We start from the raw sequence: 23,683 nt of genomic DNA on the forward strand, positions 1-23,683 counted from the left end.
CCTGTACCAGACAACTTACTTACTTACTTACCCTCGCACGCTTCACTATCCCCCCCCTCTCTACTTGCAGCGAATCCATAACAATGAAACAGGTGACTTTCATGCTGCTGTCAGGACTGATCTAATTTTAGCTGGGTGAATGATTGCAATTGGCTTTGCCTCATCAGATAATTAATCTATGTCACCATTAATTGGAAAAGAGAATAATTACAGGCAGTGTTGACAGAAATTCTACGCTTCTCCAGATTCCAAGATCTAATTACAACTAGTGGAACCCTGTGACCTTAACTAGCACTTAGTACACCTTGGCCACCTTGACCGTGTCCAATGCGAAGACCACCGTCTCCCGAAAGACCCTGTTTTTTGTTAGCGCTCCCCGCACTCCTCCACTCTCCCCCGCTCTCCGAGAGCTGTCTCCCTCAATCACTTTTCAATATTCAATCTTAATTTTGTGGAAGTTTAGCATTTTCAATGAGCTGGAGATGAATGATTAATGAATAAATTTAAATGCTTCATTTTGTCCATGGATCATTAGTTAAGTCCTTTGTGGGAAGGACCTGAGAAAGGAGTGAAAATTATTGAGACATTAGCCTGAAGCAATCCACGGGTAAATAGTGTGCACGAAAGGATGTTGTGTGCGCACTATCCACTGGCTTTCTAAAGAACCCTGGGGAAACGCTGTTTTCAATTTGGAATCTTCACCCAATCACATTTAGTACTTATAGAAAATAGTTTTCTGTTTCATCATGTTTCAACAATGACATGCTAATAGTACACAACACTAATGCCTGCTCCATACACAGGCAGCAGACTATAAAAGTTACATAGGAATGTTTATGGAGACACAATAGTTGTCTAAATCTCATCAGACTTCTTACAGACTGTTAATTTACATTAAGAAAAATAGAAATAAGTCAATAACAAAGGTCGTATCATTCTCAAGGTCGATGCTTTTAGATGGGCTCCTTTTAGGAATATATGTGGTGCCCTCTCCCTCTTCTGCCTGTGTCTGGTTGATAGAGATGCTGTTGTTTTGTGGATACGCTGGATGCCCCTCTTACTCGTGGGGACAGAAGGGGGCAGTGTGAACACAACAACCTTAGAGAGACATAATTGACTGCAACGCAGACCAGTGTAGTGTCTTAACGTGGCCAGAGCACTTTCATTTCAAATCAAGGGCTATTAATATTATTATTATCATTCTGTCAAACTGGAACATTTAAAATACTTTTGGCAACAAAAAACATGCAGTCTCTTTTTTCTGCCAAAATTAAATTCAGATTTTTAATAGTTTGCTTCTGTAGCTTTTAAGTTAAATACACTATATGATTTTAAACATGCAGAACCGCTCGCTTAATGGCATTGATGTGGAATCTCATATATAGACGACTCGCATGTTGCCACTCGATCTCCAAAAGCACCTTGAGGAGAAAAATGTCCAGTCCGTCTCATATTCCTTACTGGCTTCGTGGTAATATCTCAAATCAAAGCGCCGCCCCGACACATTCATCTACTCTCTTTGCATCAAATCAATCCCCTAAATAAATGAAAGTGAGCCACAACTAGATGTCATCACATTTATCTGTGATGACATCTAGTTGTGCCTCAAAGTGCACACACCTAAATGCTGCTACTCTAAAGAGGGTGGACTGTGGAAATACTGATGGGGCTTCTTGACAGCTGAGATGTGTTTTCTTCTATGTTAGATGCCTGTTTCAGTTTGATGAGGATGGACTGTGCAGCACAAGCCTCACCGTGTTGTATTCTGTGATACAGCCAAACTGGTTTAGGGGATTTATTTTTGGTGTTTTTGTATAAACGCAGGTTTCGCAAAAGACACATGTTGGTAAAAAATCTGATTTACAGGCGGCATGATTCTCAATTTCAGCCCGGCGCCACCATGCAGACGATGGGCCCGTTTCGTGTGGATTCACTCCAGCGATCGCCTCTGATCGTTGACGTGAAGCCGAGTGAATCAGAGCAACGTTCCGTCTTCTCGAGCTAACCAAAGTTCTGTTTTGAGATCTTTTCAAAATCAGGATTAAAAAAAAAAAAGAACAGGAAGGTGTCAACTCCAAAAACCTTCCTGCTCATGAGCAAGTAGAGAGTTGAGCCGACGGAGTCAAGGAAAGAATGTGAGTGTTGAGAGGTGCCACTGTGTCTAAAATATCAATGAGGGAGATGCTGCCAAGTTTTGGAGCACACAAGAGGGAATAGGTCTTCTGTCAACGTGGAGTAGACCAGGCAGATCTGCACTACTTCATATAGGAGTAATATAGTATTTTATTTTGACTAACTCATTTAAAACCACGTCTACCGTTCATTCCCTGTAGTGTTTATACAGTACAGTTGGTTATTAGGGAGTGTGTTCCTTTAAGTTTAGGTAACTACAGCATCTGTCATTCAGTCATACTGTTCAGCTGAACAATACACTGGAACAGTGTGTTTGCCCAGGTGAGTCTTTAGTGTGGAACTCTGCCGAAAACATGCCAAACAAATTCATCAGTATCACAATACCTGTTCCTTGTGTTGCCACACTCATTTGATTTCAAAGATATTTATCTTAACAGGATAATAATTTGTGAAAGTCTCTGACATTTGTGGCTAGCTAGCATGATAATAAATCCGTGGCTTGGAACATTTTTTAGTTAATTAGAGTCAATCAATCCAAACTTTGCTCACTTACCGGTGTGAAACCGGAGTATAATGAGCAGGAATCAGCATGGTGATTGGAAAACACAAATTACAGCTGTTAAAGAGAAACTCATCCACTTTTCTTCTGTTGATGCCAATGCCTGCTGCGAGGATTTAAAATTAGCATGGCATTCCTTTAATGGATGTTAGGAGAATGTGCTCCCCTATAATTAAAAAAAACCTTTTAATATCCTCGTAGGCTAAAATAAGAGGAGTTCTTATGATTACATGACAACTCTTTAAAAAGGACATATAAAACAAAAAAAGTTAAATTATTTTATTTGGTTTTATCATAAGAACTGTTTTTTTTTTCTTTTTCAATTGCAGAAACATACACCTGCGTTACCCAATCCTGCTTACATGCAGTATACGGTCTTTATGTGATGTATTAGTAATGTTTTATCTCTGTTGATATGTATTACGAGCCAATGAAGTAACACTACATAACGGTGTGTGACCATCCTGTAGCAGCGGTCAGATCATGTGGCATATTAATGAACTTCCCTGATATATACAGTACGCATTGCAGTTAAAGGTATAGTGTATACCTTTATAGTCAGTCCATACAGTCATATTATTCTGGACATATTCCATACACCTTCCATTCATGGTGTAATGATGTGAGTAATAGCCTGCTGATGTTAATGGCACCCTACAATAGGACCTTTATCTGATCTAGGCGCACAGACAGAAGTGTGATGTGACCCGGCTGCTCGTGTCCACGATGTGCGTGACCTCGGCGCTGGATGTAATTTCCTCTCAAAAAGCTGTTGCAAAGGGAGAGCTTATGTTGTCGAGCTCATGTCGTCGGGGCTGCTAACAGCAGCTTGCCATTGTATTAATTATTGTCAGGGAATCCAAGGGGTGTAGATAATACAGAATGCACTGGTTGGTCCCATTTGTTTCACTTGTCAGTGGAGTGAATAATTGGGAGTGCTGACCATATTAGACACAGAGAATTTCTAAACACACGACTACGATACAGTTGCAACACAAAAGTATGCCTTGGAAATGAGAAAGCTTAATGTCTGAGAGTTTTCAAATCAGTTTGGAATAATTTCCTGGCTTCCCGTTGCCAAAGAAATTTACTGAAGTTTAACTCTGACGACAGTAATTCAGATGCACAGTGAAACATACAGCTTCAGAGTAGTGTGCTGAATTAGAGAACCCTTGTTTATTATTGCATTGTACATTTTATTTAGAGATTAGACGTCATATTTGTTCCGTTAAACAAAACTTTAATGCATGCAGGTAAGTGTCAAATATTTTGCACCCCAATTTCTGTCTTTAAAGGCTTAAGAACATTGATGCCGTTTCAGTAGAAGGGGGCTGCTAATACAATGGGGCTCATCTTGCAATTCTCCCAAGGAATAACTATCAGTCCTGCTACAGCAGCTTCAGCGTCCCCAGGTGACCGCGCCACTGAGCTCGTGCTCGCTCCATCGCACCCCACTCCACGCCTGCTGCCACCCTGAAGGTAGATGCATCACGCTGGGGAAACTGCGCAACAGCAGCCCCCCCCTCTCCCACACCGTCCAAAACCTCCTCCCCAGCATGGTGGCCACTTGCGGGCCTCACACGCCTCCGGGTCGCCACCGCTGCCCCTGGTCCCGGCAGCCCCAGACTCTCCCTCAGGTGAGTCTCCACACCAGCTCCATGTCTCCTCCCACCTGAACCGCACAACTGGTATCCTTTTGTCATTTGAGAAATGCCACACACACACACGAACTGTACACACACACACACACACACACACACACACACACACACACACACAATCCTGTGCTCACTCTGAAGGGGACACCGCCTGTTCCTTTCCGCTCACCTCCCGGCTGCCGGCTGACTCTCTGAGCCGTGTCTGTGGTGGCTACGCCATGTGTGGGGATCTGGGGGTTTAGAACAGCAGGCCTCCCATACTCCCCAAATGGCAAATATAAGTGCTTCTAATTTATTACACCGTGGACGTTTTATGAATCATCTCTGACTAACTTTGATCCAAGATGACAAGCCCCCGCTAATCAGTCCCAGTATCAAAATACGTGAAGAAGAAGTCGCTTTAATCAAGTAAATACTGGATTGCATCTGTTCAAATGTCCAAAAAGTACAGCTGCTGTTAGAAATGTTGCACTTTAACTGACCCTTTCACTTTCTCCTCACCTCTTTAGATTAAACTAATGCTGCGAGGGAACTCGTTTGTTCCTTTGTGTCAAAGCTCCTCTCGAGAGATGACAAACTGGTATAACCTTTGCCACACAGTTTACGTTACAGTTTACTGAAAATACTGTATAGTAACTCTTTCCCTATTTAAAGCAGTCATATCACATTATAATATCATTAAACACATATCCGTGAACTCCTCTAAGATCGTAGAACAATATACAATAATAGAATAAGACGGATGTTTAATCAAAAGAAGCCTCCTTGTGTTTAGTTAACTGGAATTGAAGCTGAGAGTCTTTAATTCAAATGTTACTGCTGAAGGCTCTATAATTCAGTATTTACTGTAACCTGCAGTTTGCATTAAGTTAGTCTCACTACAGTCTCTCTAAAGAAGCAGCCTGCTGCATTTTCTGTTTTTCCGTGTTTCATATTTTTCTTTATCAGAAAACAACCTTTCACTAACACATAAATTACAACTCTCACTTTATAGGTTGCCATACCACACCACACTTAGTTAACAAAATATTTTACAAACAAGATGATATCACCCTCTCCATGATATTAATATGATATGTTCTCTGATCTGTAAACAGCTGGTTATCTTGCTTTTCCACGATAAGAGAAAGTGCTGAGGATTTACGCTTGGTGAGCACATTTGGGCTGAATCTTTCACACGTCACAAATTGCAGATGGGAAGCAGTGATCTTGAACAGCCGATCACATTTCCGTGACCATCTGACACCTTCCATTTAGGAAAATAATACTTTCTATCTTAGCATACCCCTCTGCAGCAGCCAGCAAAAGGAATTATGCCTGGTAGACTTTGCTATTCACAACTTTGGAGCTTCTCCTTTTGTTTTGTTTCATTGCACTGATTAGATTAAATGTTCAGTTTAGCAATTTAAGGCAGCAGAAATGCCTACAGTTTGTTTTGTTATTGTGAGCATCACACAGGAAGTTATATAGTAGCTGAGGGTAAAATAAAGAGCGTATTATACAATTTTACTGAAGTAGATTGTAAGAAACAGGGATTTTTCTGTACCTTTTTTTTAAAATATTTGTTTGCATTTGTCTCTTTAAGTGAACTACAGTATTTACAATATAATGTAGCTGTTGTTGTTTACTCTTTTATCTTCCCCTTGTCGCATCCACAATGTTGAGAACAAAAAGAATATTTTTTTTTACCCATTGAGGTAGATATGGTATCTGAGTAATATGACAGATAAATATGAGTCGGGTTAACTGGTAGAGAGAGTTGTAAATCACTGTGGTGTGATTCTTTGTCTCAAAGGGTTTAATTAGTCTCGAAATTCTTCTCTTATCTGATGACCCTCCCTCCTCCCCCTGCCTCTGCACACTGCAACAACTTACAACCATAAACGCCTGCAATCTGAAGACCAGTGGCCTCAGGAGACTGAGTTGCTACAAAGAGCTGAAAGAGTTGAAAATGGTCATTTTTATTGCGTTAGAAATAGCTCGCTGGAGACTTGGGTAATGTAGTGCTAACCGAGCGCCAGTAACGATAACAGCATGCGACTCTGAAGTGGAATACGGTGAACTACTGTAATGCTTTTTAAAAAATGAGGCAGCGCGGGAATAGTTGTAAACAAAAAATACAAAACAGCTTTCGCGCTAGTTACAAACCACTAATTAATACATTGGTATTATATTGTTTTTACTTGAGGTGATTATTATGTGAGATGCAGTGCACAGTCTAATCAGTCACCTCGAATCTACTCAGTAGAACTACAAGTGGGGGATATGCAGGCTGCCTGCTTGTCAAATAGTCAAACATCAAACAATATTCTGGTTCCATCTATTAAAACTACCTATATATGTGGCCTGTTATTGCTTGACGGTGTTGCTCTATTTCATAGTACATGAACAAACCCATTTATTCCTATCTGTCATTTCATAACTTGTGAGGTATCTGTCACTTCAGGTCCCCCGGGAGTCCCGTGTGTATGTTTCTTTACTCTAATTGAGCTCTTTAGTTAATTGACAGATTTTAATAAGTCATTTCGAAACAGTTTTTGATCGGATCAGCGGGAATGTTATTTCGCTTATTTGAATCCTGCGACCATCCCGCGTCAACCCGTGGATGGTTACCATTTACCTGATGGGGTGGTAGGAAGGATACAGTCTTAATTTAGATGATATCATTACCGTCCCCAGTTAGCTTGGGGCCGTTAGCTTGTTGTTGCTGTTGTTTTTAGCGCTAGGAATTAGACATTCACATAAGAACAACAAGTTTTATTTTCATTGTGCGATTCCTCGATCAGCTCGCTTTAATAGATAATAGGTCAGTCTTGTTGGTTCTAAACATCCGACCAGGACTTTCACATACAACAACACACTACTGTGCACTGATGGATGCTGTATCAGGTTTCAACCCTTTGTGTTTTGCAGGCCTGCAGCTAGACCTCAGGCTGGGAAACCGAACTGATCAGACAAGATAACAGTAGACGAAAAAGCACTGCGTGTTATGTTAAACTCGTCGTTTTATAACTTCACATCACTTTTGGGCATGGTTGTGTGTCTCTGTGTGTATGTGTGATGATGCTTTTGTCACATTGAAATTAAATTGGGTTTGATTTTTTTTATTTTTATACGCTTTAATTCACCATATTACACAATGGACATTGTGGTGCTTCTTGTGCTATTTGCAGATGCGGATGCAAAACTTGAGTTTGTGTCAAGCACCTTCTTTTGAAGGACTAGCAGGAGCAGAATGAGATGAGGGGTTATTTTGGCGATGGAGATTAAGGCAGGGGCTTTTTGTCATTTGTGCGAGACAAGCCATTCATCCATCCAGTTCACAGCCAAAAAAAGGCTGGTCCCAGAAATTAGCAGTTTCAGCTCAGCAGCAAAGTCGTCGGGCTGTGAAGGCAGAGAGAAATTGACTAATTAGCAATGCGCACTAAAACTTGACGGTTCTCTCTATAACAGCGAGGGAAAGACTCGGTTTTTCTCCCCCTTTCTCTTTTCTTTCTTCCATAGATGTTTGAAATCGCAGTCATTTACGCTCGACAGTTTTTACAATAGCCTTGAGCCATAATTTTGCGAGTCTCTCCAGCATCCATACCCCTGCATGGTCTCTCTCCACCGGCCATGCACGACCGTTTCTCTCCCCAACCGTGGATTTCCTATTACTCTCGTTACGACTCACTGAGCCCCAGGCCCAAGGATAATGATGTGTTGTTTCTTGGTAGCATAATTTGTCACACGTATATTTCTTCTTCTTCTTCTCTTGCAGAAAGCACAGCTCCCTCTCACACACTCACACACTTCTTGTTAATTCAGAAGAACAAATGATCAACGTCAACAAATAACCTGAAATAGTGACTTTATGAGTTGGAGTCAATGGTTATTCTGAGACACCACCGACCATAGACTTTAAAGAAAAAGGACGTTTCTTTAAAAAAGGAGAACAAAGGAAAAAAAAATCCACGTGAGAATATTGGGATCCTGAAGCTTACTTTCTTTTTTTTTTTGCTCAAGAGCTGAAGTCAGGTAAGTTTGGCTCCTTCTCAGGCGAGCTTGCTCACATCATTTAGTTGTGACAGGCGCTTTTCGTGAATCTGGCGACAACGTTGCAGCACGCTCGCGTCTTTAACTTTAAGACGCACATAGAAATAGCTTTTCACCAAACAAACAGCGATGCCTATTTCGCGTTTAACTTTGCCCAAAGCTGCGGTTTCGCGGATTATTTTCTCGATGCCCGACTCAGGTAGGCTAAAAAAAGGCGCAACGCGGCTCGGGAGGGCGAACTAATTGCTTTTTGTATGACTCCTGTGAATCTGTGCGGGGTGTAATGTCCTCATTGTGCGGTGTGTGTGTGTGTGTGCGTATGTGTAGCAAAGACAGGAGAAGGTGACGGGAAGTGTTTGGGGCTGAATGCTGCACGTTATCCGTCCCGCCGTGTCTCTCGCTTTTCGTGAGCCGACAACTTCAAAGCAAAGCGCCGCAGCAGCGTCCGCGTGCTCTCCTGCTTTTTCCTTCCGACAGCGCCCTGCCAAAAAAACAACAACCTCAGCCTCCATTTAAATCATCATGCTCGAGAATGAGAAATGAGCGAGAGAGTGGCACGCGGGTGGGAACTGCTGCGGGTTTTGTTTGTTGCCTTACGAGTACGAGCTCAAAGTTGAAAGCGACCGAAGCCGCTCGTTTGGACGTCGATGCTATGATGGTTCTCTCTCTCTCTCTCTCTCCTCTCAACACACACACACACACACACACACACACACACACACACACACACACACACACACACACACACACACACACACACACACACACACACACCTCCCACTCGCTGGATGGACGGGGAGATCTGTTCAATAAACTTAACTCTAGAAATCGTTTTTTCTTTTCTAATAGTTGACCGATTGCGTCCGTTATAGGCTGCGTTGTGTTGTGCAAATACGTGACCTGAGGTAAATGGCTTGCATGGTTTATTTGTTGCCTAGGTGGCGTTCACAGTCAGGAAGTCATGTCCAGATCGGGCGATAGAACATCCACCTTTGACCCAACACACAGTGACACCCTGCTGCACGGGCTCAATCTCTTATGGAGGAAACAGCTGTTCTGTGATGTGACTCTCACTGCCCAGGGACAGCAGTTCCACTGCCACAAAGCGGTGCTGGCGTCCTGCTCCCAGTATTTCAGATCCCTCTTCTCCTCCCACAATGTGATCAACAACGAGGGGAGCAAAGGGGACCGGGGCAGCAGCGGGACGCCGTCGTCCTCTCCCGACGACAAGCGGGTGACCCCCACCGCCAGGCCCATCAATAACCTGGTCCTGCAGGGCTGCTCCTCCATTGGACTACGACTAGTGCTGGAGTACCTGTACACTGCCAACGTGACTCTTTCCCTGGACACGGTGGAAGAGGTGCTGTCAGTCAGCAAGATACTCAACATCCCCCAGATCAGCAAGCTCAGCGTGCAGTTCCTCAACGACCAGATCTCGGTGCAGAACTACAAGCAGATCTGCAAGATCGCCGCTCTCCACGGACTGGATGAGACCAAGAAGCTGGCCAACAAGTACCTGGTGGAGGACGTGCTGCTGCTGAACTTTGAGGAGATGTGCGCCATGCTAGATGCTCTGCCACCCCCGGTGGAGTCAGAGCTGGCGCTATTCCAGATGTCAGTCCTCTGGCTGGAGCATGACCGGGAGACTCGCATGCACTACGCGCCGGACCTTATGAAGAGGCTGCGCTTCGCCCTCATACCTGCTCCAGAGCTGGTGGAGAGGGTGCAGTCTGTTGACTTCATGAGGACTGACCCCGTGTGCCAGAAACTACTCCTGGATGCCATGAACTACCACCTGATGCCCTTCAGGCAGCATTGCAGACAGACCACATCCAGCAGGTGAGGACGAGACAAACAAACATATACAAAAAGAGAAACACACACACGCACACACAAACACACAGCAATGAGCTTCCTGAGAGTGGACGTAAGGTGATTAAATGTCTCCCACTTGTTAAATTTGAACAAATTGCCATTTCAAGTATTGCCCGCTGTGTAGTCTAGACCGTGTGGGTGGTCAGTCAGAGACATGAGGTCTGAGGCCCAGTTAATGAGGATTGGGGGGCTCATCCTGGAAAAGACTTGCAGCTGTCAAGGGTCCTGATCTACTCTGTGCTCCACTGTATCCACATTTACAAGGTTACCTCATGTCTTAGTGAAGAAAAAAACAACTCGCTATTTCCTCACACATCTGTGTAATTGCTCTCTAATCAGTGTAGACAAGATGCAGCAAACTAGATAAAGGTTGTGCGTTTGATGTGTAGCAACTCTCATGAATACAATTTGAAATGCTGTAATTTAATTACCCGGATTACATGGTAATTATGTAACAAATCTGGTATGAGCATAAGACTACCGGAGCTATCGAGGACACAATAAACTAAACTGAAACACAATATATTTGGGTATGTAGTATATTTGAGGATTTATTAAATAAGGGACACTTTGAGAATGTTCCTTAAATTCAGGTTTGATAAACATGTCTCACTCACAAAAATAGGCCTAGCTCCATGTTTGCCCTGATCAGCACCTAAAGGAGCTAGGAAGTTGTCAGTACGTGTATTGATTGATGGAGGTGTTGTTTACAAGGCTGACTCAATCATTTGATTAGTGATGGCATCAGTACTACAATTTTCAATTCACTTCATACACCTTTAAAGAGCAGAAAAGTAGAGCTGTGGCTGTGAGAATCTCTCAATTTTAAAATCTAATTTAGCTCCAACCAGCTCAAAATGAAATAATTTGTCCGTTTCTACATGATCCCCAATAACATATATATTCCCACATATGGACTTAAATGAGCAAAGAATCAAGAATCCTCATAATTAGTTTCACATGCCACTGTTTCTCTCGTCTCAATTAATCACCATTATCTATGTCCAGGGCCTCATTTGCATATGAATAACCCCAAAACACTTCCGAGTGGGCCAGTGGCAGAGAGAATGTACTGAGACGGCGGTGAATTTCTCAAGCATAGAAAAGTAAAATATGAAAAAGGTGAACATGACTGGATATAAAGGCCAGCTGCTCCTAATCTTTAGGCTGCTTATTGTGATTAATTGTTAGATTTGTGTTCAATACATTAGGAGCCAGATGACGGTCATTAATGTACAGTAAAGTGTGGGGCTTTTGGGGTTATATATTGTATACAAACAGCAGGAAATATCTCTTAACTGGCTCAGAGATGTCACATGAATCACTGCAGCCAATGAAATGGAGACGTTGTATGGGCAGGTTTATGTACTCAATTGTGTTTTTAGCCTCCAGCATGGCACCCTGCAGGATCGTCTCCACTTCACAGCTATTTGAGAGGATGTCTTTAGAGTACGATAACCGTTCAATAACACATCAAAAGGAGAACTACGACGTTACGCACTTTTTTGGGGTAAATTTGAATAAACACGGCCACATATTGCCTGATATGTAGCTTCATGTTCGGTAGCTGTACCCAGACAAGAAGCAGTCACTAATTGAATGCATGCATTTTTTTCAATTTGTTTGTTGATGATTTAATTCATACTTGAGTGAAAAATAAAAATGCGTCGGCCAACTGCTGCTAATACTATCAAAGTAATTATGTTAATTAAGAAATTAAAGGGGTCCAGGTTCAGGTCGAGCCTATTTTTGGTCTTTTGGATGTGTTTTTTTCCAAGGCTTAATACCTGTTTTGTTCCCTGTTTCCTAACACACGCACACACACACACACACACACACACACACACACACACACACACACACACACACACACACACACACACTTTTGACATTACAGAATCCGTTCCAATAAGAGAATGCTGTTACTGGTGGGTGGTTTGCCTCCTGGACCTGATCGTCTCCCCAGCAATTTGGTCCAGTACTATGACGACGAGAAAAAGACATGGAAGATCCTCACAAGTGAGTAGCAAAAGGCTCTGCTGCGTTCTTTCTTTCTTTCTTTCTTTCTTTCTTTCTTCCTTTTTTTTTTTACCTCAGGCATCTTGTGTTCGTTCGTGGCTTTTATGATGAGAAAAAGTTGTTCCTATGGATGATTTTTACACAGGTTAATTTCCATGGAAAATGAGGGGAAGGAGTTCCCTAAATCCTTTAGGTAATAATGTATCACTATCACTTTTAATATAAGTTTTTAATCAGAGCGTGACTTCACAGCACTGTGGAGCTTCATGCCCGGTTTCCCTTGTTTTTGCTGAAATATGCTGGCAGGATGCATGATGAGATTTACTTGAATCTAATGATCTATTGTTGCAGAAAGAGAGAGAGAGAGAGAGAGAGAGAGAGAGAGAACAATAATGAATGACATCTTTCCTCAATACCTTCTTCAAGCTTAGCTTGATTATTCTCTCACATTGATCCTTTCATGAGATTGAATGAACCGATGCTTACTTAAACACAGCCTGTTGACCTGGTGTCACTAGTGATGTTTGGTTTACCTGAGGTGAGTTCAATACCCAAGAGATGGAACACAGCAGCTGTAATGTTGATACTAACATTCAGAAGCTAATATAATTGCCATTGACTTAATAGCAGAAATACAAGATAGACACATCCTTTAAACCTGTAGGATTTCATACGAGGGTACAGTTTATGATATTGATTTTATGATATCATATTGAAAGCAATGTTTGATATCATCATTTCCCCCCAAAGACATATTATATTAAGAATAAGATGCAGTGTCTAAAGAGAACCTATTTGAAGAGTTCCTGCAGCACTCACCTCTGTAAAGTCTACTATGCTGTTTGTTTTTTTCTCTTCGTCTTCCTTGACCTTTTAAGGCGCACCACTATATTGTTGTCATATTGCAAAGGTCAAACAAGAGCTAATGGGAAACCATATTTGTCCTTTGCATCATCATTGCCAGACGTATTGAGTTTTTGTCCTTTTGTTTTGCCATACCTCAGCAGTGTCTCTTCATTCGTACATATTAGCCGTTGGCTCTGTTCTCTGTCAGCTCGCGACCGTGCAGTTGATATGTTTCCCTTTATGACACGAGTCTTTTAATGAATCTGGTGGATTTCTCTTGCTGTGTCTTAAATTCAGAAAAAGTTTTGGACATTGTTTCTCCCTCTGCTGGGATATTTGAGCTTCTCTGACATTACTTGGCAATAATTTGTTATTTTTAGCTCGTGTTTGGTTAAATCTGTCAGGGTGCATTTTACTAAAGGAGCCATGCATACACAACAGCCTGCAGCTCGCTGGTGTCCGTATCGTCATTTTCTCATTTAACTCATACCCCTGGGTGTGTAGACTGCAACAAGCGAAAGGTCAGGAGTGATTTCCATCACTCAAAACTAAAAAGTTAACACTCAAATGGTCCGTGGCCAAGTGGAAGGACAAAACTGCAAAATCATCCCCTTAACACATCAGTGGCCATCTGATGTAGCCTCCACACAATGGATGTGGAATAGAAGATTATTAACATTCAATCATAACTTTTCAATGAGGCGAAACCTGAGAGGGACAGCCTTTGATTAAGACATTCATCAACACAATTTGGGGGAGAATCTGATCCCTCTCATTTGGTGTCAGATAAATCTACTGCTGAGGTGATTCCAGTGTAAAGTTTGCCATCTAGTGTACCCACAGCAGCGTGGACAAACACAAGACAAAGGCAGGCGCAGGCTCAGCTACAATGCCGGACGGTTCTCTTCCTCTTCTTTGTTTAATCCGACCTGATAGTAAAATCTCCCACTTAGACGTGGACCTCATCTACACAGCATGGCCTTAGAACAAAGGAATTCAGCTCGGTGGGATGCGTTTGTGATGGTGTGTGGAAGGCACGTCAGAGCCGGAGCAGCAGTGGTGCATTAGCTGTGGAGTCATTCAACCAACCCAGACTGTGCCTCTGTCTATGCAGAGGTTTCTGACTCCCTCTAGTGAGCCCTAGAGCTCACTGTAGACTGGAGTGATGGCGTCCATCTCACAGAGGACGTGCTCATCCTGCCCTCCTGCGGCTGCTTGCCCCGGGGGTTAGTGGAAAATTTAGGTGAAGAGGCGACAGATAGGTGGATGTATTTATTTCTCAGGTCGTAATTCTTACGCATTACAGATGGAAACACATTTGACGTATTTCATTGTTTTCACCGCACAAGACTATTACAGTGGTCTCAATTATTGCAGCACTTATCCCATTGTTCACCTGTATCTAAAGGCACCTGTAGAGGCAGGCAAATGTCCCAAATCCTCCCACAGTACTCCTCATACTGCAGCCTGTGACATACTGGAAAGCAATAATCTTCTTTTCACATGCGTACAAGATGATTTTTAGTGCGAGTACAAGTCGCTAGACATCAAATAAAGAGCTGCCCATCCATGTCCTATATACTGCTGACTGAATGATAATGTAAATAGCATGTAAGGGAATTTGGCAGTCATATGGCACTCGTCTTTGAGGTGCACTGGAGGCAGGCAACCTAATCCCCTCGTTGCGAGATAAAGCTGTGTTTAGTGTATGTAGTATTAGTTCCTATCTGAGACTCCCATCCCATAGAGGACCCGCACATGTCAGCCAGCCAGAGTGAGATTGCAGGGAGAGGCCAATTGGAAAGAAATGAGATTCAAGGCTGTCTAATTTTGCAGCAACTGTGATCCATCAGGCGGTGGGGAGGTGACAGTGGAAATGACTGATGGAGACAGACAGGTGGGCTTTAACATTTCACTGATTTGTGCTCAAAAAGCACCGGGCCTGAGATTTATTGAGTGAACACGATCATGTTCATTATGACTGTCACCTAAGACCATTTCTCTACATCTCAATGGGGTCACTTCAGCAAAAGAAGATGGAGGAGAAGAGGGGAGGGGAGCATAAAAACATACATAAGGGGAAATCCTTCACAAGGGGTCCTGCTGTGGGCTTCTCGCTGTTTATGCCAGCTAAAGATCATATTTATTGGACGTACTCTGTATATTACTAGATGGATAGCTGCTGTGGGACATTTTAATGCGAGATAATGAGAAAACGAAAACGATTGCACTGAGATTTGGTCACCTGAATATAGTTAAATAACTTATTGGCCTTATCTTGAGTAGGTAGGTAGGTAGGTAGGTATTGTTGCAAACAGTACATTGCTCTGCCTCATATTTTCATTTGTTCCAGTTTATGAGTCAACAGTCTTGATTTCCCACAAGAAATGACTTTATGTAGATGGCTGAATGGAAGGTTACAAAACAAAAGCAATGAGGAGGAGCTATAAATCCTGTCATGTTGACTCACGCTGAGGATTGTGAAATGGACGTCTGCCACTGTAACGAGCCCGTTGGCCTGCTGTGACGAGTGCATTGCAGATCAGATCAGTCTTGACCAATGAGCACTCTCTGTCGAACAATAAGACGCTCAGCGTGACCAAGTAAAAATAGTCTCTGAAGGAGGAAGACTGCCAGTACAATATTACAACGTCGAGATAGAAGTTCTGTTAATAAGAGCTTCATTTTATTGATTGTCCAGCTCATCAGACCTACATTATATCAGGGGTTGGTAGCCAGGTTCAACCAGAGCCTGTTAAGCCTTGTTCAATGACGGGTCATTGTAGTTTTTCAGGTGCATTTGAGACATAGGGCTACATATTTCTGATACGTTTAGTTGTTTTTTCAGTGTTATTAGAATAGATTTAAGAATAGCATTGATTTATAAAACTATTTAACGATTATTTGGTGGCTGATGTTTCTTAGTGATTTAAAGATCAGTGGCAAGATTGGCTATTTCTGTATAGTTGCTTGCCATTGGTGCCTTCAAGTCGGATTCTGCATAAAATCTGATGAAATCTCGCGGGTTCAAGAGAAACTCCTTCAGCTCAGACTCCAGCAGGGCCTCAGGCAGCACCCAGCCCAACGCGGACTGATCCAGATCCGGATCTGTTGCCGCCTTTGACCTGCACCTGGCAGCCGCATCTCCTCTTCCGCCATGGAGCTGAGCCTTGTCTCGCTGCTCCGCCGGTTCCCGCTTGGAGTCGACACCGACCCCACGCTGCTGGAGGCCCAGGCCGTGTTGCTGGGCCAGCTGGAGAGAAGGGAGGCACGGGAGAACCAGGACTGCCCGGGACAGACTGTCAGATTTAGCTGGAGCAAAATGAGAGATTTTCGAAAGGCCCTCTGGTGCTCAAAAACACTACCACCTTCGTCCACAGGGGCCGCCAAATCAACACAAAAAGGAAGTTCCTTGTCGTAGCTTTAAGTGCTCACGGACAGAACAACAACACAACAGTCAGAATTAATTCAAATGAAAATCTCAATTCCACCATTATAGTTTCTTTGTTGCACTTTGAGGCTGGAGATATAATCTTCTTTTGAACCACCACGTTGTGTGTTTGTGAGAGGCAAATCTGTTATTGTCAAATAGGTTAAAGCTGTGTGAATGAAAACTGTGTTCATGGGGTTTCATTTAAATGAAGTACTATTTATTTGGTAGGTTTTTTAGACTTTGTTTCAGCAGCAGTGTTAGGATTTGGGTTGTCCATATTTATCTTAAATAGCCTGGTTTACGTCCCGCTCTTCATTGATTCCCATTTGATGGCACAATGTCATTTCTACATTTGCCTTGTATTTATAATGTTCTTTACAGTACATTCATGAGAAAGCGTGGAACAGTTTTGATTTAAACCGACCATCATTTACACGTTTGAGTGATTGACGCCTTTGCTTTCTGTGTCTCGTCTAGTAATGCCTTACAACAGCGCCCATCACTGCGTGGTGGAAGTGGAGAACTTCCTGCTGCTGCTGGGCGGAGAGGATCAGTGGAACCCAAACGGTACAGTAACACCACCGACTGAATGTTTGCCTTTCCATTGATTTCACACAGCAAATGTGTTAGTGTTTACTATTTTTAGAGAGGGCACTAAACCGGAGTGCATGCTAGTTCAAACCCATCAGAGGTAATGTAACACTTTCAGATAGTTTCGAACACTCGTCCTCCAGTTCATCTCTGAGTGCACAAACAACACTCCACTCAACACTTGTCAATAACTGGCATTGAAAAATAACTGTTATTAACAGTGAAATATTGTAGATGTAGAAGTGTTAAGAGTGCTTGCTGTGAAATGGTGTGAGCACACTGCCATAGTAAGAAACAAAGAGTGTAAATGATCAAAAAATCGGATACTGTCCTTTTTGTTCTCTTTCCACCAAATATAACAATGCAGTGGTGAACTCAGTCGTGTTTATTTAGCCCAGAGAGGGAAAAGCAACACAATACCAAAACACATCATCACAGATAATTTAAGATGCTTTGTAAAGATTTTCCTCCAAAACCTGATCACTCTATGATTGGAAAAACAAGTTCAGTCAGCACTTGTTAACTCTAATGGTGGTGAGAAGCAGCACCTCCTAACATTGAAAATCATCATGTGTGGGCGGTGATTTTCAGATAATATGTTTATATTAAATGAAGACCTGCAGAGTCACAGTTGTGCATTTCATTGGTGCCGTGTAAAACCAAGAATTTGGCAAAGAGATAACCAATTAGAATAAACTAAAGCCTAAACTGTATCGTGCCATAAGGACTCACGCAGCTAAGTCGTCGTCATTGATCCTGATTTCTATCGGTTTTGCAGGAAAGCACAGCACTCATTACGTCAGCCGCTATGATCCCAGATTCAACAGTTGGATACAGTTGCCTCCTATGCAGGAGAGGTAAGTCTATTTGTGGTTGCCAAAATACGACATGGGATGGTAAATCTGATGATGCACCGGGAGACCTTCATAAATATTATTGACTTCTAATTAGTCACATGTAAAGAAAAGAAACAATAGTGTCTAAGTATTTGTATTATTAGATTGCACACAACCAGGGTGCTTTACATTTATATAACTATAATTGTATTGTCTTTAGAATATATTTTATAACATTAAATTAATGCAAAAGTAAGTCCACCCAATATGCCTAAAAATAAGTAAGCATGTTTCTAGTACAGTAAAGATATGACTGTGTGTCAGGTGGAAATCATCTGACACACAGTCAGTGGGAAATCCTACAATAAATGTAGTCATTGCTGGTAATGATGTTGTCTGTTGTCTGACACTTCTTCCTCAGGAGAGCCAGCTTCTTTGCCTGCCGCATGGATAAGCACATATACGTGATTGGTGGTAGAAACGAGAGTGGCTACCTCTCCAGCGTGGAGTCCTACAACCTGGAGACGAACGAGTGGAACTACTTGTCGTCTCTGCCGCAGCCTCTGGCTGCACATGCAGGATCAGTGCACAACGGCAAGATCTACATATCAGGTCAGGAGAGAACCGTGTCATGAAAAACCCTCTGTGTAAAGGATTAGTTATTCCTTCGCTACAAAAAGTACACAGAATGTTTTTTTGTTTTTTTAAAGATACTTGATCAGCATTTGAAAGAGATTCTAGAGATATTCTTACAAGATAAATATTTGACACAACAACTTATTATCACAGCTGGACTATTACATGTTGTCATATTAAAACAACAGTGACCACAGTCAACAGCTATGAACACACACAGTACAGAGCAAAGCAGACTAAGTACATTTTGTTTGACAGCTACAGTGAGCAGTTACTTTGCAGTTCAAGATTTCATAGTTGAAACACGTAATTAGTTTATTAAATATAATGCATTGTTATAGATTAAATTACCCAAGGGTAATATATTAAGTAGTTAAATTAGCCTCAGAATTTTTAATAAATTAACTTAATATCTGATTATATAACACTAACAGTAGTAATTCTGTTCCATAATGAGTACTTACTTTAATATTGCGATATTTCTTTGTTTACTTCGATCTAAAGCGGTCTGAATACAACATGGATTGCACAAATTTAAAACACTACACATAATAAATAACTAAACATGAAGAGTCATGAGCTAAACTGTAAAAGTAGCCACCACAATAAGCACAAGTGACATCTCATCTTAAATGTTAACATCGCCAAAACATTGCAAGCTGCATAAAAATAAAGGACAAAAGCATTAACGGCATTCATATTGTGTTTAATTTAGCATGGCACTCAAAACAACACCAATGGACAGTCTAAGAAACAAAACCGATGCAGCAGAACCAGAGATATTGTCTCTTTTAATCCCCACATTCTTCTTTGTTAAAAACCTGGTGCCTACGTTACCCACAATGCAACTCGACCGCCAACAGTTTGGTTGCAGATGCTGGTTCAATCTTTTAATTACACATTTTTTTCAACCAGCTCAATGCAACTTCAATATAAATTCTGTCCGATACTTCCAGTTCTTCTGAAATCTAGAATGAAATCTTTTGTTGAAGCGACTTTTAAATCAATCAAATATTCACACCAATGCAGAATGTCATAAATCAAAATCCTCCTCTTCCATGAGCTATCACTGAATCATCAGTGAATTTTATGAACATTGTGCTGTATTAGGCACCACGCTAGTTATTACATTATGAAGATAAAAGAAAGGGAACAAAGGCTCCAACCAAGACTGAGCCTCCATTAATTCTGACGCACTGAGATCTATTAGTTTCAAACAAAAACTATGTCTAGCCAGCAATACAATGATCAGTTTACTCTGCAAGCACGTGTAGCTGGATAGCATTACACTTAAAGAAATACATCTGTAATTATGAATCAGTGATTTATACATTTAAGATAGTTTTACAGTATATCAAGTATGTAACTTCAGCAATGAGTCCGTCATCTTTAAAGGAGACGTGCTCATTCAATTCAATTCAGTTTATTTTATATAGCCCAAAATCACAAATTTGCCTCAGTCTTTACACGTATGACATCCCTGTCCCAGGACCTCACATCGGATCAGGAAAAACTCCCCCAAAAGATAGAAAAAACCCTTTCACAGGGAAAAAAATGGAAGAAACCTTCGGGAGAGCAACAGAGGAGGATCCCTCACCCCGGATGGACAGAAGCAATAGATGTCATGTGTACAGAATGAACAACGTAACAGAGTTACAGCACATTACATGAATATGACATATATTATTCATATAATGAGTAGTAGGCATGGACCACGACCCGTGTCCAGGATCGTACTTGTAGTTTGGGTTTCTACCAGAACATGTTCTTTAATCTTTAAAGAACTCTTTATTTTTCTCATGCTGTCTGAATACACCTGTGTTCACTCTCCGTCTGAAGCGCTCCCTTTTTTATTTTCAACAGAACTGCGTTACCAGGCAACAGCTCGGGTCCATGTGTACTTCCCACCATTCGCGTACAGCGCAACCGGAAATAAACTGGGACACATTTAGAATGTCTCCGTCTAATCATCGGACAGAAATCTCGTCGGCTCGTTTTAAAGGCACCGTTTCTGAACGTGTCTTTCTCCACGGATTGAGCGTTTCAAATCTTTGAGAGTATTAATAGAGAACTTAGACGTGCTTCATAATAAAAAAAGACGTGTCAGTTTGCCCTCCGGTGTATTTGATGAGCAGGCAGTGTGTCTTTCTTCAGTGTGAACTTGGACAGAGCACTAAAAGCGTCGTTCTATGTTTACCTGTTTGCAGGAGGAGTCCACAATGGAGAGTATGTGTCCTGGCTCTACTGTTATGACCCCATAATGGACGTGTGGGCAAGGAAACAGGATATGAACACAAAGCGTGCCATTCATGCCCTGGCCGGAATGAACGACCGCCTGTATGCTATTGGTGGAAACCATTTGAAAGGTAAGCACTCGAGAGTTTCAGAAAATTAACAGAAAAGAGGATCTGCACTTTTTTTTTTTCTTTCCTGAAAGAGAAAAGTGAAAAAGATGATGCTATTATGAGCATTTATTACACTGTGCAACCTGTCATAAAAGAACTGAACAAACAACCGAATTACAATTGTGTGTTGTGCATTTGTATTCGATCAGCAAAACAATATGGCGGCTATTTGAATGGGAATTATGAAAAGCTGGAACTTGTCTGTGTTTCCTTTTGAAATACAGTTTTTAACTAACTCATTAGACTGTTAAATGTACAAGCTCAAATTTGCTTCTCACTGCCACGGTTTCATACTCAGCTCGTGAAATAAGCCGGTGAGAAGAGCGCAGAGGAAACGGCTCACGCAGAAATACAGCTGGTTCATGTTCCCATCGCTCAGAGGAAGAGGCTGATTGCAAAAACTGTGTTTTCAGGGCCTTTTAAAGTAAAACAAGCAGTTTATTACTGTAACCGGGCACTTTATGCGATACATGCATCAGTTTAAGATGTGTTTCTTCGTCTCTCACGTAGGTTTCTCCCATCTAGACGTGATGTTGGTGGAGTGCTACGATCCGAAGGCGGACCAGTGGAACATCCTGCAGACGCCCATCCTGGAGGGTCGCAGCGGCCCAGGCTGCACCGTGTTGGACGACAACATCTTCCTGGTGGGGGGCTACAGCTGGAGCATGGTACGTTCTCACACGTCACAGTATTTCAGGTTAAAGGATATTGATGACAAAAGTTTAGATATATACTTTCATTGTTTTTAAAATAATTGTCTTAAACAGTTTTTTTTAGCAAATCCTACTCAAACAGGAATAAGTAGTGTATTTGTTGACATGGATGAATGCACATTCGGCTCACTAGAGAGTATTAGTGGCAGCAGCATCGTATGTGTAGAACTGACACAGTGGGATTTCATGGTAATGAAGGCAGTGCAAGGTTTTTTAATAGTTTTTGGACAACAGTGGGAGCAAAGTCTGTTGCACAGAGCAATGAGCTCTATCTAGATGTGGCTGCACAGACAAGACTTCTTCAGGGTCATGGAAAACCTGGAAAAGTCATGGAATTGTTATTTCCAGGCCTGGAAAAGTCCTTGAAAAAAATAAAATCCTAAAAGTTTTGGAAAAGTCATGGAAATGTGTTGTATGTATATGTTCATGACGTTCATTTACGCCGAGTTTGAAAAAATTAATTTGCTTTTAAAAGAAAGACGCTCAAAATATAAGCAGGCACACATACAGGCATCTATATAAATGTTTATTCTTTTAATCAAACTATTGTCTCTCATTCATTTGCGTCATTTAAGGTTTACTGTATGCTTTGGAATTCTTATTGTTAGTTTAAATACTACATTTTCTCACTTTTTCATGTTTACACCGAGATTTCACAAAATGTTTGGTCATGTAAATTTGGTTTAAAGTCATGGAAATCCATTGGTCAAAATGTGTATGAACCCTGCTTTAGAAGGGTCAGTTCATTGCAGGTCTTTTCTTGGAACTTGTTAACGAAAGAAAAAAAATGTAGAAAATCACCAGACATGATCTTTAAAGTTGTCCCTGCTGTTTTTGACTACATGCATTTAAATAAAACAACCTTTTTCCATTTCCACAGAAATCAAAACAGCGCGAAGAGAACTGAGGAGAATGACTTGATTTGTTTCTGTTTCTCTCTCTCTCTCAGGGGGCCTATAAGTCTTCTACCATCTGCTACAGCCCGGAGAAAGCAACATGGACAGAGTTGGAGGGAGAGGTGGCAGAGCCCTTAGCGGGCCCGGCCTGCTCCACCGTCATCCTGCCCGCCTGCCTTCCCTTTAACAAATGACAACTAATCCGACCGAGGGGCGGTCATGGCGGGAAGCAGCAGAGCGAATGGGAAAAGGACGACCACCGATAAGCAAAACAGTCGTCCACAATTTTGTGACAAACCCTCGAGTCAGACGACGGGGGTGTGTATAAATTATTTTTTTACAGGTTTGACCAGAGCACTTTCGTTATTCCCTACTGAAGGTTTGAAAAAAGAAAAAGAAAAAAGAAGAAGAATTGTGTAGCTCATGTATTTAACGCCATCTGTGTTCTGAGAAATGGTCAGTTTCATATTTGATTTGATTTAAACTGACAGTAAGTGTTTTTGGCTCCTCTTCTATAGCACGCATAGTGTTGAACTGAATTATAGCTTTCAAATCCATTGTATCTTGTATTCAGTAGAGGCATATTTCCATCGAAATGCAGTGTTGTTTCACGGACTGACACTGGCACGAACGGTGATCAGTCCCAAATTGTCATTGGGGGTTAAGTCAAACTAGGGCTGGGTGAGTTGCATTAACCGTGATGATCAAAGTGTATAAATATCCTCCATCACTCGCGTTCTCTCCGGCCTGGACTGGGCTCTCATCCTGCTGTCGGATCGTTATGCAACTGTTTTGTTGAACTTATTTACGGGACATTTCCAGAAGCTTTTCCTTCGCTGCAGTCATTATTTAACTGACACGGTATGAACAACCAAAAAAAACCTACATTTTAACGAGACCTGCGAGCAGGTACTGTACACTAGGACCAAACAGAACCAGGAGGACATTGTAAAAAAGACTCCATGAGGACGTGTCCGTGGCACCCAGCCCTACTTTTTAACTAATTGTCTTAATCATTTACACCCACACTGAAGTCGTGTTTCTGTAT

At 41.8% G+C, this 23,683-nt stretch overlaps 1 protein-coding gene across 1 annotated transcript; it reads left to right on the plus strand.

Annotated features, from left to right (window-relative positions):
• Positions 1-9,346: 9,346 nt before the first annotated feature.
• Positions 9,347-22,829, plus strand: klhl14 (kelch-like family member 14; the record flags this gene model as incomplete). The annotated part of the gene is made up of 8 exons (XM_079232749.1): positions 9,347-10,224; positions 12,158-12,279; positions 17,036-17,125; positions 17,928-18,006; positions 18,407-18,597; positions 20,829-20,987; positions 21,537-21,694; positions 22,689-22,829. 8 exons carry the CDS (start codon positions 9,347-9,349, stop codon positions 22,827-22,829), a joined length of 1,818 nt encoding a protein of 605 aa, XP_079088875.1.
• Between the last annotated feature and the right edge of the window lie 854 nt (positions 22,830-23,683).

Source organism: Taurulus bubalis, assembly GCF_910589615.1.
Source record: "Taurulus bubalis genome assembly, chromosome: 1".
Classification (NCBI taxonomy): Eukaryota; Metazoa; Chordata; class Actinopteri; order Perciformes; family Cottidae; genus Taurulus; species Taurulus bubalis.